This window comes from Pseudonaja textilis, chromosome 16 (assembly GCF_049901715.1).
Source record: "Pseudonaja textilis isolate UNSWEBS1 chromosome 16, rPseTex1.2, whole genome shotgun sequence".
Lineage (NCBI taxonomy): Eukaryota > Metazoa > Chordata > Lepidosauria > Squamata > Elapidae > Pseudonaja > Pseudonaja textilis.
In genome coordinates, this window is record NC_142005.1 from 6,809,658 (window position 1) to 6,825,762 (window position 16,105).

At 47.1% G+C, this 16,105-nt stretch overlaps 1 protein-coding gene across 1 annotated transcript in view; it reads left to right on the plus strand.

Annotated features, from left to right (window-relative positions):
- RPS6KA4 (ribosomal protein S6 kinase A4) overlaps positions 1-14,345 on the plus strand; it is a 28,673-nt gene extending 14,328 nt beyond the window's left edge. Inside the window, 9 exon segments of the mRNA XM_087913784.1 lie at positions 678-803; positions 1,943-2,076; positions 2,967-3,060; positions 3,980-4,150; positions 5,247-5,438; positions 7,777-7,936; positions 9,652-9,815; positions 11,781-11,816; positions 11,819-14,345. Coding sequence (XP_087769910.1) covers positions 678-803; positions 1,943-2,076; positions 2,967-3,060; positions 3,980-4,150; positions 5,247-5,438; positions 7,777-7,936; positions 9,652-9,815; positions 11,781-11,816; positions 11,819-11,989 — 1,248 coding nt within the window. The 3' untranslated portion in view covers positions 11,990-14,345.
- Positions 14,346-16,105: the final 1,760 nt, after the last annotated feature.

Sequence of the window (16,105 nt, forward strand, 5' to 3'; positions counted from 1 at the left end):
TAACCCGGAGTGTAACACAAACGTAACAAAATCCAAAACGTAAACAAATGTCCTTTAATGCCTCCAACTTGGACTGTTTAATAATTCTCAGCTGGAATTAAACGTACTCAAAAATAGCCTTCAAAGGAAAGCAATACAGTCCGAACTTAATGAGCAGATAAAGGTGAAAGAAAAAACCCCAACAAACTACAATGAAGGAATATCCACAACGATCAGGATAAGTAATTATCAACTTCTGTTGGAAGGACGCCAACCAAGATAACTTCAGCCCAAGATAAAACACACTTTGCTTCTGGCAACCCTGTGTTTTAACCGTCTCTCTCATATACTATTCTCCCCAGCTGCAACCATTGAGGGAGATCATGGCCGCTTCCTCTCTCATAAACCAAGTTGCTTCCTTCTCCATTCCTCCCTGCATGCCCTAGGACGCAGAGGGGATGGGCCTCTGACTGCCCAGCCGGCTTCTGCCCTTCCCCAGCCTCCTCCACAACCTCTGGAGCCACACCTCCAGGGGTCTGCTGTTCCTCCTCTCCCTTAGAGTCCAACTCTACCAAGGGCATGACAACAGCTCTCATATCACCCAATTCTTCCCTTCCTTAGGCTAGACGTGTTTTAATTCCCACATTTCTCTCTGAGGCTGTGATTGCAATGCTCTTCCTGTTTTTTCTTTCCAAAAGGGATATTCTTTCATTGCCCCGTCAATCCTCTTCAACCGTAATGCTGTGACTGCTGACGTACTTGAGGCAGCGTACGACGGAGAGCGTCCCGGAAGATCTGCGGTGGCCCGCAGTGCCATGATGAAGGTAAGGGGGGAAACTGTCCTCGGAAGGAGGAGCAGGAAGCCGTAGGAGAGTGATGTCAACTCATAAAACATTCCTAGGCCTGTTTTAGTAGTTGCCATTAAAAAAAAAAAAGGGGGGAGGAAATTTGGAAGAGCAGTGCAGCAGTTTGGAAGCAAAAGCACATTCCAACTCTTCTCTTTAAAAGATTGTAACTAAAATACCAGAGCTTTTGCCCGCGAATATATTTAATTGGAGAATGTGAATGATGACACCCAGCCCATGAAGGTGCTCAATTGGAGAACCTGGTTTATAAGACCCTCAGGGGGGAGGGGGGGGAAACAGGGTCACAGGAAATGACGTATGCCAGAGTTGGCTTCATATAGGGAAGTGCCAGTATGTTGCCTCTAAATGCAGGTTTTTGAAGTTTGGCTCGAGAATCATGATTCAATTAGGGCAATTGCTGGGATCCTTCCTGAACAAGTGGGGCAAATTTTGCGGATGGTGGAACCGCTCAATGTATAGATAGATAGAATTCTTTATTGGCCAAGTGTGATTGGACACACAAGGAATTTGTCTTGGTGCAAATGCTGAACGATGAAATATGACAATGAAATTCCTGGCTTACAAACCAGAGGGGCCGGGTTCACACAACTCGCTTCGAACACTGCAATGGGGATATCTGAAGTTTCCCGGGTCTTATTGAAGTACAGGTAGTCCTCGAGTTATGACCACGGTTGAGCCCCAAATTTTTGTGGTGCTAAGTGAAACGTCGGCTAAGTGAATTTTGCCTCATTTTACGAGCTTTTGTGCCACCGTTAAGTGAATCACCACAGTTGTTAATAGGGTGGTCGTTAAGGGAATCTGACACCCCCATTCGACTTTATAACCTGCTTAATGGCTGCCAGGGCTTGTGACTGTAACTTTGGAGTGAATTATGGTCGTAATTCAAGGACTACCTATAGAAAATCACCAGGTTCCTGCCAGGAAGTTGAAAGTCAAAAGTTTTCATGATAGGCCAGGTGTTAATTGGATCCACAGAGTTTGTATGCATTTGAGGTCATTTAGAAGCCAAATTAAGTGATTCTACTTGCAATGCGAAGGGCAAGGATCCCCATTCTCACTTGCTAACTCCCTCCTTCTCTCTCCTTTCTCTCTCTCAGGATTCTTCATTCTTCCAAAAATACGAGATGGACTTGGTGGAGCCTCCCCTAGGCGAGGGAAGCTTCTCTGTCTGCCGCCGTTGCCGACATCGACAAAACGGGACAGAATTTGCGGTCAAAATCATCAGCAAAAGGTAGATTACAAATAATATAAAATAAACTTTTATTTCTTTTCTCCAAAGGGTGTTTTGCCCCTTAGCTAGCCTCTTCCATCCAGAAAGTTCTATTTTATTTTATATTTTATTATTATTTTATAATTTATTTTATATTATCTTTATTTTATATTTCATATTTTATCTTTATTTTGCATTTCATATTTTATCTTTAATTCATATTTTATTTTATAGATCTTTATTGTATTTATTATTTATTTTATTTTAATTTTGGTTCTTTTTATGCTGAGTCGATTTCGGATTTCTGACCCAGAAACTCCCGCTTGGATGCAGCACGCAAAATGCCCCAGGGAAGCTGTGAGCAGGGGCATTTATACACATGGCCTCAGCCAATCAGGAGGGACCTATGGAAGCAGCCAATCGGAAGCGTCTTCTAACGCTCCGCCTTTTAAAGGGACAAAGGCCCTAACTGGTGTTTTGCTTATTCAAGCCTGCAACAGCTGAAATTGGTCTATACTGCTAACGGCTCAGTCAAATCTTGAGCCAGATTTAAGTGGGCGGCCTGGGTTATTAATATCATCTAGCAAGGGAAAAATCCATTTTCAGTCCTGTCGCTTCAATGAGAACACGACGCGTGGCGTGGGAAGACCGAGAAAACTTTTTCGCTCCTCATCGGGCTTGTGTTCGAATCCCTGAAATTAAGATATCCCACTTTGGGTAGGGAGGTCAGGTCAGAGGTGCTGCTAAGCTAGCTGAAGAGGCTGTTGCTAAATTAAAACTGGCGCTACGCCGAAAACAGAGGCTGATGGATTGCAAAGGCAAAGAAATGCGGGGGGAAACGGACTTTATAGTTGTGGAATGGGCTGTGATGGGACAGGTGACATCTTTCTCCTCCTTTTCCCCCGGTTCAGGATGGAAGTCAACACCCAGCGAGAGGTGGCGGCTTTGCAGATCTGCGAAACTCACCCGAACATCGTCAAGCTTCACGACGTTCACCACGACCAGGTGAGGAGCCTCATTCTTGGGAGAGGCAGCCTCCCGAGACCCCCAACCTGGTTAAGGCTTCGTCACTTGAAACGTTCGAGAGGCTGGACTGCCATTTGTCAGAAATGGTGTAGGGCAGTGGTTGCCGAGGACCCCGGGTGGTCTGCGAGAAAATGTTGGTGGTCCGCAGAGAAATGTTACCCCCAAAGCACCCATCAAAGCAATTAATGCAGGCTACGTGAGAAAACAAGGCTTGCGTCGCTTGCATTGCGAACAACATGAGGTAGCGAGGGGAAGACGGAAAGGGCAGAAGGGGGAACTTGTCCCACTCATCCCACACGCCTGGCCTGGCCATGGGCTGCTTCTTTCCGCTTCTTTCTTCTTCTGCTTTGGGCTGCACGCAAGGAAAGCAGCCAAAGTCTTTTTTTCTCTCCCCCAAACTCCGCCAGAAATGAGTCTTTGGGACCCTGCAAGGCCTCCTGCTCCAAGAGGCTGCGCCGGCAAAGACTCATTTCTGGCAGAGTTTGTGGGAGAGAAAGAAAGACTTCTGCTGCTTCTGCTGTTTTCCTTGCATGAAGCCAAAAGTCTCTCTCTCTCCCTCCCTGAGAACGCAGCTGGAGATGGTATCCTGCGATCCCAAATAAAGAACGATCGATCAGTAGGAAAACGGGGTGGGGGATTTTCCTGCAGACATTTTTTTGGGGGGATTTTCCCAGGATCTCTGGTCTGCAGGATTTAAAATTATGAGTTTGGTGATCCCTGAGGTCCAAAATTTTGGAGGCTCCTAATAGAGTGAGCCACAAGGCAGCTGACACTGACAAAGATTGCACGTCGAGTACTAAACCAATGATGAGGAACGGGACAGAATTATCCATGTCTTCAAGGTGTCGAGCAGCCAATTGGATAAGTTTTGTCCCTTTTTGTCCTTCCTCGTCCGTAGTATCACACGTACTTGGTGACGGAATTGCTGAAGGGCGGAGAACTCCTGGACCGCATCAAGAAGAAACAGCACTTCAGCGAGTCGGAAGCCAGCCAGATCATGCGCAGCTTGGTCTCCGCCGTCAGTTTTATGCACGACTCGGGCGTGGTGCATCGGGACCTCAAGCCCGAGGTACGCTAGGAAAAGGGGGAGGCTGTGTTCCCAGGGAAGCCACTTGGAGAAAGAACCCCAAAATTGCATTGATAGAAGTTTTCTGTTTTCAACCTGACCCACTTTTTTTCCCCCCCTTTTTCTATTTGCTTGAAAGTCAAATTGCAAGGTAGCAATAGCGATAGCACTTAGGCTCGTTTTACTGACCGCGGAAGGACGGGAGGCTGAGTCAACCTGGAGCCTGGCGAGATCTGAACTGCCAAATTGCAGGCAGCCGGCAGGCAGCAGAAGCAGCCGGCAGTACTGCACTCTAACCACTGCACCACCGCGGCTCACCAATGTCTTTATTTTCTTGTGTTTTTTGGGATAAAATGTCTATCGCTGGTTTCGGGATCAGGAATGGTTAAATACGATCTGAAATGCAGTGAATGAATGTTTGATAAAAGTTGCGAGAAGGCCAATATATTGAAAATGAGCTGTTGTTATTTTGAAATGTATAATTCTAGTTTTGTTTAAAAAAACAAAATTTAAAACTTTCCATAGCAAGTAAATCATATCAAGGCAATATTTGGAAGCCAACTTTACAGAGTTACGAGCGTATCCTGAGAAGACTGCAAACTATGCCTGGATCAGTTAACCATGTTGCAACAAACCATGTTTAAACCCATAGGGCAAGCCACAAAAATCCCCCAATTTAGCGCTCAAGGATTAACAATACAAGGATTTACGACTGCGATGGAGCTTATGTCGCTAAGGGAGAAATTTCTTAAGCGAGTTTTGTCCCATTTTACGACTTCCCTTGCCCCGTGCGTTTCGCAAATCACCGCAGCCGTTAAGGTAGTCACACGGTTGTTAAGTGAATCCGGCTTCTCCCGCTGACTTTGCTTGTCGGAAGGCCGCAAAAAGGGACCGCGTGACCCCAGGGTTATGACTGTTGCAAATGCGAATCAGTTGCCGAATATAAATCACGCGACCGAAGGGATGCTGCCAACGGTCGTTAAGTGTGAAAAACAGCCATAGGTCCCTTTTTTTTCAGCGCTGTCGCAACTTCGGTCGCTCAGTGAACTGTCGTAAGTTCGAGGATTATCCTGTAATTGCCTTGTGACTTTGCTCCTAGAATATTCTCTACGCAGACGAGTCGGAGGGCGCTCCCGTGAAGGTGATCGACTTCGGCTTTGCCCGCCTCTGCCCTCAGAACTCGCAGCCCATGCAGACCCCCTGCTTCACCCTCCAGTACGCGGCCCCTGAACTTTTCCAGGACGGGGGTTACGACGAGTCTTGCGATCTCTGGAGCCTGGGGGTGATCTTGGTAGGTTGAACCCGTCGGAAGGGGCGGGGAGAGCCGTTCATCGAAGTCGTCGAGCGACGTTTGCGTGCGGTATATCTTAAGTTACCAGTGAGGGGCCCTTGGGCGCTCTCCAAGCTTGGTTGGTTTCTTGCAGACGTTTCGTTACCCAACGAGGTCACGTCATCAGTGCTAGAAGGGAGTGGGGATCGAGGAGGAGGAAAGGAGGAGGAAAGGAGAAGGAAAAGGAGGAAGAGGAAGAGGAAAAGGAGGACAACTGTGGGGTCCTTGGTGCTCTCTGAGCTTGGTGGTTTTCTTCCAGACATTTCATGACCCAACTAGGTCACGCCATCAGTGCTAGAAGGGAGTGGGGATGATGGAGGAGGAGGAGGAGGAGGAGGAGGACGACTGTGGGGTCCTTGGTGCTGTCTGAGTTTGGTGTTTTTCTTGCAGATGTTTCAAGAGCCAACTAAATTACATCATCAATGCTAGAAGGGAGTGGGGTTTACAGGGAGGAAGAGGAGGAGGACTGTCAGCTAGCACTGATGATGTTACCTAGTTGGGTCACGAAACGTCTGCAATAAAAACCCACCAAGCTCAGAAGAGCACCAAGCACCCCTCTTTTCAAGGACCCCTGAGCTACAAATATTCTCCCTTATCGACAGAAGCACGAAGCATCGAGGGTGGCCTTTTTTGCAATCCAAAGTATGGGCGTTCAAGACCCGACATTCCCCCAGCCAGGAGAGCCACGCCCATGTTGGCCAGGAGGGGCGGGGGGGACGGGACTGTGGGAATCGAAGTGCAGCAGAGTTGGATGGCTCCTGGGTCACACACAGCGTGTGCGTGCGTGTGTGCGCGCGCGAGGGGCATTTGGCTTGGCGGTTGCACGTGTCATTCGATTTCCTGGTTAAGATTCAGAACTGCTTGTAACTATAGATACAAATGTGTGGCTTGTGGGGGGCGTGGGGGGAAGGAGTAAGAACAAAAATTCTAATAATTATGCATTAAGCATCTCCAGAGAGTTAACGTTCTTTTCGGCTGTTGGCGGAGCTGGAGGTGGGAGGATGACATATCTGGCGCAAACTTGGGAGTCGGTTAGACAAAGAGCCCATTGGATTTTTTAACAAATGGGAGAGAATAATTTCTAGGGTTGAATTGTGGGGTGCTTGGGGCTCTCTTGAGCTTCGCTGTTTTTTTTTTTTTTTGCAGACGTTTCATGACCCAACTAGGTAACATCATCAATGCTAGAAGGGATGGGAGTTTGCGAGGAGGAGGAAGAGGAAGGAAGGAAGGAAGGAAGGAAGGAAGGAAGGAAGGAAGGGGAGGGAGGGGGAGGACTGTGGGGTCCTTGGTGCTCTCTGAGCTTGGCTGGGGTTTTTTTTGCAGACGTTTCATGACCCAACTAGGGAACATCATCAGTGCTAGAAGGAGGAAGGAGGAAGAGAAGAATTATGGGGTCCTTGGTGTTCTCCAAGCTGGGTGGTTTTCCTGGAGATGTTTCATGGCCTGACTTGGTAACATCATCAGTGCTAGAAGGGAGAGGGGTTTGAGGAGGAGGAGGAGGAGGAGGAGGAAAAAAATGACGACTAGGGGGTTCTTGGTGCTCTGAGCTTGGTTGTTTTTTGGCAAACATTTCATGACCCAACTAGGTAACATCATCAGTACTAAAAGAACATGAGTGTCAACCCCACTTCCTTTTAGCACTGATGATGTTACCTAGTTGGGTCATGAAACAGTTTGCAAAAAAAACAGCCAAGCTTAGAGAGCGCTAAGGACCCCGCCGTCCTCCTCTTCCTCCTCCCCACTCCCTTCTAGCATTGATGAAGTTCCCTAGTTGGGTCATGAAATGTCTGCTCAAGAATGTTTCAGCGACCCAAACATCCCTCAGCTCAGAACACCAAGGACCCCACAGCCCCACGCCTTCTCCCCTTCCTCTTCTCCGCCACCCCTTTTCTTCTAGCACGGATGATGTTCCCTAGTTGGGTCGTGAAACGTCTGCAAGAAAACCACCCAGCTCAGAGAGCCCCAAGGACCTCACAGTCCTCTTTCTTCTCCCCCCATTCTCTTTCTTCTACATTTCGCAATCCTCCCTCCCTTCTAGCACGGATGATGTTCCCTAGTTGGGTCATGAAACGTCTGCAGGAAAACAACCACGCCCGGAGAGCCCCGAGGACCTCCGCGATTTTGTTAATTGTTTGGGGGGCATTGAGGGTAACCAGGGATTCAGGACAGTCAAAGCTCCCTGTTTCATCTCTCTTTTTTTTAACCACCACCCTTCGAAGTAGGACAGGCTGCGAGTCACACGGGGAGAGGCGACGTGGCTGCGTTCCCCTTCGGCTCATCTCTTTTCTCCTCCTTCCAGTACACTATGCTGTCTGGCCAAGTCCCCTTCCACAGTAGCCAGGAAGGCAGCGCGGCCAGCCATGCCGCGGACATCATGCACAAAATCAAGGAAGGGCGGTTCTCCCTGGAGAGCGAAGCGTGGAAGAACGTGTCCGAAGAGGCCAAGGAGCTGGTTCGAGGTGATAGGAGAGGCGCAGTCGGGCGTGGGGATGGGGGAGACTTTCCAGGGGAGAGCCAACGGGTTTCCATCGTGGGGGGGGGTGTTCCTGTGTTCGCACAACACGCTTAAATCGGGTCAGGTCGGTCGGGTGGTTGCATTGGCCCAACGCCCTAGGCTAACCTGGGTTAAGGATTTGATGCTTTAGCCATAGCGCTTAGACTTATATGCTGCTTTCCAGCCCTCTCCAAGCAGTTAACAGAGTCGGCATGTTGACCCGCAACAATCTGCGTCCTCGTTTTGCCCACCTCGGAAGGACAAAAGGCCGAGTCAACCTTGAGCCGGTTAGGATTGAACTGCTGGCAGTGGGCAGCCTGCAATACTGCATTCTAATCACTGGGAAGGAAAGGAAGGAAGGGAGGAAGGAAGGAAGGATAATAGCACTTAAGACTTATATGCCACTTCATAGTGCTTTGCAGCCCTCTCTAAGCTGTTTACAGAGTCGGCCTGTTGCCCCCAACAATCTGGGTCCACATTTTCCTGACCTTGGAAGGATGGAAGTTTGAGTCAACCTGGAGCCAGTCAGGATCGAACTGCTGGCAGTGGGCAGCCTGCAATACTGCATTCTAACTACTGGAAAGGAAAGGAAAGGAAAGGAAAGGAAAGGAAAGGAAAGGAAAGGAAAGGAAAGGAAAGGAAAGGAAAGGAAAGGAAAGGAAAGGAAAGGAAAAGAAGGAACAACAGTACTTATAAGTGCTCTAAGCGGTTTACAGAGTCAGCCTCTTGCCAACCATCTGAGTCCTCATTTTACGTACCTCCAAAGGATGGAAAGCTGAGCCAACCTTGAGCTGGTCAGGATTGAATTACTGGCTGTGGGCAGAGTTAGCCTGAAATACTGCATTCTGACTACAGGGAAGGGAAGGGAAAGGAAGGTAGAGAAGGGGGAGGAGGAAGGAAGGAAGGAAGGAAGGAAGGAAGGAAGGAAGGAAGGAAGGAAGGAAGGAAGGAAGGAAGGAAGGAAGGAAGGAAGGAAGGGCCTGCAGTACTGTACTCTAACCATGGTGCCACCGTGGCTTTAGCGTGTGCTGTGCAAACCCAGCCCTGTTTGGGCGAGCTTACGATTAAACGTGTGTTTGAGGTGTAGAAAGCAGGTTAACTAGGTTCAGGCATGTTGTGCAAAGCCAAAAGCTTTTGGGTTTGTGGAAAAACCCTCCATTACACGGCAGGAAGGAAATGGAGGTTTCGCCAGCTGAGCAACTTCTGCTTAGAAGAAGCAGAAGAACTTTCTTTTTGGGGCACAAGCCGCAAAGGGGTTTCAGTTTTACTATAGAGAAATCCTCAGCTTACGGACGTTCCATGTAGCGGCCATTTGACGTTACGACGGCCCTGGAAAAAAAACCATGGATAAGCAAATCTGGTTTCCCCAACTGACCCGGCTTGGCAGAAAGTCACAAAAGTAGGGAATCCTTTGACTTTGGGACATGACAACGGTCGTAAGTGTGAGCCAAGCATCTGAATTTGGAACACCTGACCCGAGGAGGGGAAGGTCGTAAGTGTGAAAACCGACCACCGCTCATCTTTTGCAGCGCCGCCGTAACTTTGAATGAAAGTTTTGTAAGTCGAAGTAGTAAAGGAAGAGGAGTAAAATTGAAAGAAAAAACAAAAGGCACCGTTTTGTTTGCTGAGAGGGTGTTTTTTGTTGGGTGGTTTAAATCTCATCTGCCCATCGTCGTCCAGGTCTTCTGACGGTGGATCCGGCCAAGCGGTTGAAACTGTCCAACCTACGCTACAGCGAGTGGCTCCAAGATGGCAGCGCCCTCTCGTCCACGCCGCTCATGACGCCGGACATCCTGGAGAGCTCCGGGCCCGCCGTGAGAACTGGCGTCAATGTGACGTTTATGGTGAGCGTACCCGTTTTGAGGCTGGGGGTGTGTGTGATTTTTTCCGAGGGGACGGATGGGATGAAGCGTGGTTATATGGGAGAGGGGCCCTCCGAGAAGGGAGAAGGCCCCTGAGGGCCATCTAAAAAAACTATCCAGGGCCCCCCCCAAAGCAATCTCTGGTTTAGAAACGACTGTGATTTCTCACCGGGGTGGGATTTAGCCGGTTCGGGCCGGTTCAGGAGAACCAGATATTAAATTGACATCTGGTTCGGCAAAACGGTGGTTGAACGCAGCCTGCTTTGGATGCAGGCGAGTGCAGTGTCCGGGCGAAAAATGGCCCTCCTGGTAGTTCCAGAAATCTGGAAATTGACTTCCAGAGCGCAGGGGAGGCCATTTTCCCCTCTTCCCAGAGTCCCGAGGGAAGCCTCAGGACTCTGGGGAAGATGAAAAATGGCCCTCCTGGAAGTTCCAGAAATCTGGAAATTGACTTCCAGAGCCAGGGGAGGCCATTTTCCCCTCTTCCCAGAGTCCTGAGGGAAGCCTCGGGACTCTGGGGAAGGTGAAAAATGGCCATCCCAGGAGTTCTGGTAGGCCATGCCCACCATGCCCACGCCGACCCAGCAACTGGGTAGAGTAGAGAACCAGTTGTTGGGATTTTTGAATCCCACCCGTGTTTCTCTTTGGAGGAGGCAAAATTGCAAAAAATGATCGGCCGTGTCTTAAAAACAGGCTTAGTCCCTGTTCATGTTAATTAGAATAACAGAGTTGGAAGGGGGACCTTGGAGGTCTTCTAGTCCAACCCTCTGCTCAACCAGGAAACACTACGCCACTTCCGACAAATGCCTATCCGATCTCTTCTTAAAAACTTCCAGTGTTGGAGCATTCGCAGCTTCTGGAGGCAAGCTGTTCCACTGATTCATTGTTCTGACTCTCGGGAAATTTCACCTTAGTTCTAAATTGCTTCTCTCCTTGGTTAATTAATTGTATTTATTACTGAATTCATTGTAAAAGCATTTGATTTAATGGGTTCCATTTTTGGTAGCTCTGGACTGGATGTTTAATCCTTTTTTTTAACGAGTTGGAAGGACCTTCTAGTCGTGACCGAAAAGTACAGGGTAATCCTCGACTTCTGACTAACATTTCTGTCGCTAAGCGAAGACAGTTGATAAGTGAGTTTCTTCCCAATTTTATGATCTTTCTGGCCACAGTTGTTTCAGGGAATCACTGTAGCTGCTAAGTGAATAACATGGTTATTAAGTGAATTTCCAGGAAACTGCAACCATCATAAATATGAGTCAACTGCCAAGTGTTTTGACCTTTGATCACGGGGATGTTGCCGAGGTCATGTCAAAAATGGTCACAAGTCATTTTTTTTTCCAGTGCTGCTAGCACTTCGAACAGTCACTAAATAAATTGTTGGTAAGTCAAGAACTGTTTGTTTTTGGGGTCAATTTTGAAACCAGAGGAGGCCTCGACAGTTGGCCGTGCAAATCACGGTTCTTAAAAAGTTGGAAAAACCACATTTAGGAAATAAGAAGCGAATCCTTCTTTGGATTTTAAAAAAATAAACTTAACTTAAACTCACATTCTCTCTCTCTCTCTCTCTCTCCTTTCTCTCTCTCCTCTCTTCTTTCTCTCCTCTTTCTTCTTTCTTTCCTTTCTCTCTCTTTCTCTCCTCTCTCTTTTCTCCTCTTCTCTTTCCTCTTTCTCTTCTCTCTTTCTCTTCTCTCTCCTTTCTCTCTTCTCTTTTCTCCTGTCTCTTCTTTCTCTCTCTCCTCTCTTCTCTCTCCTCTCTCTCTTTTCTTTTCTCCTCTTCTCTTCTTTCTCTCTTTCTCTCCTCTCTTTCTCCTCTCTTCTTTCTCTCCTCTCCTCTCTTTCTCTCTTCTCTCTCTCCTTTCTCTCTTCTCTTTTCTCCTCTCTCTTCTTTCTCTCTTTCCTTTCTCTCTCTCTTCTCTCCTCCCTCTCTCTCTCTCTCTCATCTAGGCCTTCAACAAGGGGAAGCGCGAAGGCTTTTTCCTGAAAAAGCGTGGAAAACGCCCCCTCTGGCCAAACGCCGTAAGCTCAAGATGTCCAGCACCGGTGCTGAAGGTCGCCGAAGCAGCAGTTCCTCCTCCTCCTCCTCTTCTTCGGGCTCATCCTCCCGTCCCCCCAAAGCCAAGATCCCCACCATTCGCCACGACCCCCCCTCGTAGCAGCGGGGAGGGGGGGGGGGAGAGAAGGGGCCCGAGCACTGAAAACGCTGGAGGGGGGCAAAGGGGGTATTTATTGTCTATGTTGCTGTCTCGGGAAGCGTCGGGGAGCCTGGCTTCTGTTCCCCCCTCATTTCCAGCCCGCCATGATGTGATAGCTTCATTCAGAATGGGGTTGTGGTTTTTTTTTTGGGGGGGCAGTTCTCTGTCGGAAAGGCAGAGAAATCCAGGGGTTGTTATAGGCAAAGATTTGGGGAGGTTTGGGCCACCCTGTTCGGATGGCTGGAAAGGGGAACCTTCCCCCCCCCTCAATTTCCAAGCCAAAATCTACATCTTGATTCCACAAGGACGCAGCCAGGGAGATGTTGCTACTTCAAGTGGGTTTTTTTTTTTTTTAATGTTGTGGGGGGGGAGGCGGTGTCGTCATTTTATTCCCTAACCGATCTGCTGCATTTCTGCATGCAAGGTGGGAGTGAGCTGGCTGGTCCCTTTGATTGGGCCGGAGAGGGAATATGAATTAAGGCCCTGGCGGACAAAGGCTGCAGTTTTCCAAGCCACCAGCAGAGGGCAAGCAGTCCTCTCACCCATGGCCCCCTGGTGGCCAGCTGCGGTTTTGCAATCCAAACCTGAGATTATTTTAAGAGAGGGATTTGATTAAGGATGGGTAGCATTTAATTTTTTTTATTATTTTTTTTTGTATAAGCTGTTGATAGGAAGGGATTTGTTCCTTCTAAGGCCCAAACCGCATTCGGGAGAAGAAAAGGAGAATATTTCCTCCTGCTACACAGGTAGTCCTCGACTTACAACAGCGCATTCAGTGACCATAACAACTTGTGCCCGTTTTTCACACTTGTGATGGTTGCAGCATCCCCATGCTCACACGGCGACGCTTCAAAACGTTTGGCACCTGACTCACACTTACGACGGTTGCAGTGTTTGGCGACCTTCTGATCTGTCCATGAGGGGAAAGCCGGATTCGCTTGACAACCAGGGTTGTAACTTAACCACTGCAGGGATTCCCTCGACAATGGTGGCGAGAAATGTCGTGAAATGGAAACATCTCGCTTAGCGACAGAAAATGTGGGGTTTAATTGCAGCCGGAAGTTGAGGACTAACTGTACTTTTTTCTTTTTGATCCCTGTACACTCCTTCTGTCTGATGCAGAACTTTTTAACGTTTGGGCTCAGACGTCACGCTAAGCCAGGGATCTCCAAACTTGGCGGCTTATGATTTGTGGATTAACTCCCAGAATTCCCAGCCAGCCAGGCTGGCTGGGGAATTCTGGGAGTTGAAGTCCACAAGTCCTTAAAGTCGCCAAGTTTGAGGGCCCCTGCGCTAAGCCATTCCAACTATGATTAGGGGTTAGTTTGTGCGTCACCAACCAGGTTACATGATGGGTTTGCAAAACCCTCATTCTGAGGAGGATAGTAGGGTTTAAGGGATATATAGGCAATCCTGGACTTAGCAACTGTTCTTTTAGTGACGGGAGTTACAGCACCACTGAAAAAAGCGGCGTAGGACTTAGTCCTCATGCTTATGACTGTTTTTTTTTTAGCAACCTCTACGATCATGTGTTCAAAATGTGGGTGCTTGGGAATGGGTGTCTATTTACGATGGGTGCAGAGACTTGGGAATGCAACATGTCCATCCCGGCCGGCTTCTGACCAAGGGGTAAAAGCCAGACTCGCTTAATGACGTGGTTCATTTTATAACAGCTGCAACAAATTGCTGAAGAACCACGTCAAAAAAAAAAAAGACTTGCTTCACGGTGGAAATTCCGGCCCTAGCTGTTGATTGTTAAGTCGAGGACTACCTGTGTGTATGTATATATGTATATATACGTAAGAGAAACCAAAAAAAACCCACCCTACCCCAACCCCAGAATAAGACGCATCGATCTGTTTTTGTGTCCGGAGGAAGAAGCCAAATAGGAAATGTGTCAGGAAAATGTATATATATATATATTTTTCTGGGGGGGGGGAGTGAGAGGCTCTTCAATGGCCCAACACACTCCTTTAAATCATAGAATTATAGAATTGAATCTTGAGAGATTCTACACCTCTTGAGTTTATGGGACAGGATGGGGTGGGGGAGATATCTTAGGATCCAGTCAGATCTATTTTTTTTTGGGGGGGGTGAATCCGATAAGCTCAGGCAGTTTGGGGGTAGGGGTGAAAGGGAGAGAGTATATTTTTAAGAAAGCAATTTCTGTCTGTCTGTTTAAATATATATATTGAAGGCAAGCATGGGAGTGAATGATTGTGCAGGGCAGCGTCTTTCAGAGATAGAATTTATTTTATTTTATTTTTGTGCGAGAGAGGATGGAAACTCACCGTTTGTCCCAGTTCAGTAGGAGATTTGTTTTTTAAAAAGGACGTTGAAATATACAAGAGGAAAAAAGAACATCACTTCATAAAGTAGAATTCTGTCCACTGGCTTGCTTACAGAGATTAGATTTTTATTTAAACCCTTATTTAATAGGAAGAAACACATTTTTTAAAAAAATATAGAACCCCACTGAATTCTACTCAGGTCCTCCTTTACTTTAACGAAATCAAAGAGATTGAATTCTTAAAGAGGTGGATTATTATCAGCATCTAAAGTTGTATTAAACACAAGAGGGGCTTTCTTAAGCTCTTCGCCAATCTTCCTACAGCAGTGTTAATTGTCATTATTTTTTAATTCCCTATTGCTTAAGCCACTGGGGCAAAAAAAGAAAGAAAGGAAAAAAAACCCCAGTCCTTTTTGAATTTTTATTCTCTGTAAATGTATGTCTTGGTGTCCCAAAGATAAATTTATTGCACAGATTTTTGGATACTTAATATACTGTACGTTGCCTAAAACATTTTGAGGATTGTGTATTTTATGTAGAAAAAAAAGAAAAGGGGGCTTTTCAGGGAAGTCAGGACTGTTTAAGTTGCTGAATTTCTGGTTGAAGATTTGACTAGTTTATTATTTAGAATGGGAGGCAGCCTTCTTAATAATGAACTAGTCAAATCCTCAACCAGAAATGTATAATTGCACAAAAAGAACATTAAGACAAGGGCCTGAGAAAAGGGAGGAAGGAGGAGAGACACACACACACACTTTAAAGGGAAGTGCAATTAGCAATGTATTGTGATTTGGGGAACAAGGGAGGAAATGGAGAAAGTGTAAGCAATGCCCAGCAAGGGAAAAAATAAGAATGGGTTCAGTGTTGTTGTTTTTTCCCGTAGGATGCCAGTTTAATCGACATTAAATGGGATTATTATTAATACTTGAAAGTATTTGGAGTTCGCTTAAAAGAACCAGCATCCGCTGCCATTTAAAACTGATAATTTTTATACTGTAATGGGATAGTGATAAGACACTTTGGAGAAAAATTTTAAGTCTGGGAAAAAACTGTTTCCATTGAGGATAAGAAAGTGCCAGATGGCTAGATCGGTGTTTCTCACCCGTGGTGGATTTTAAGGTGGGTGGACTTCAATTCCCAGGATTCCCCAGGCAGTGTTGGGTTGTTGTTACTGTCTGGGGAATTCTGGGAGTTGAAGCCTACTCCATCTTAAAGCTAGCAAGGGCGAGAAACGTTGCTTTTCTACGCCGGTGGTTCTTAAATCTTTTCTCCCCCAGGGACTCTCTTTAAATAACTTTGGTGGCCACGGACTCCCATGATTGAGGATTGAACTCCGTATATTTTGTTCAAGTCTTTGCGGTTGTCCGTGGTTATCTCCCTTATCAAAGGTGGAATGGGAAAAGTGCCTCATCGATTTTTGTGCTGGTCTGTGAAGGAGGAGGAAGCGAGTGGGTGCTTTAAATCCCAATATCGGGCAGGGAGTGGAAGGGCGCCATTCCATTTTTCTCCCTGCACACACAAAAAAGAATTAAAACGCTTCAACATCTGGGGAGACGGGGTGATTTAGGGAGGAATTCTTGAGCCCAGCTCCCGCTGAAGCCATCTTTAACCAGCATCGTGTGAACCAGATATGGTGTCTTGCTCGAGAGGTTGGGAGGAAATGCAGGCAACTTAACAAGGCATTTTCTGATCCATTATATATATATAATTTTTTTTTAAAGAAACAAAAATCTCTTTTCCGCTTGGGAAGCAACGGTCTGCTAATTTCGCCCCATTTAAACCCTGTT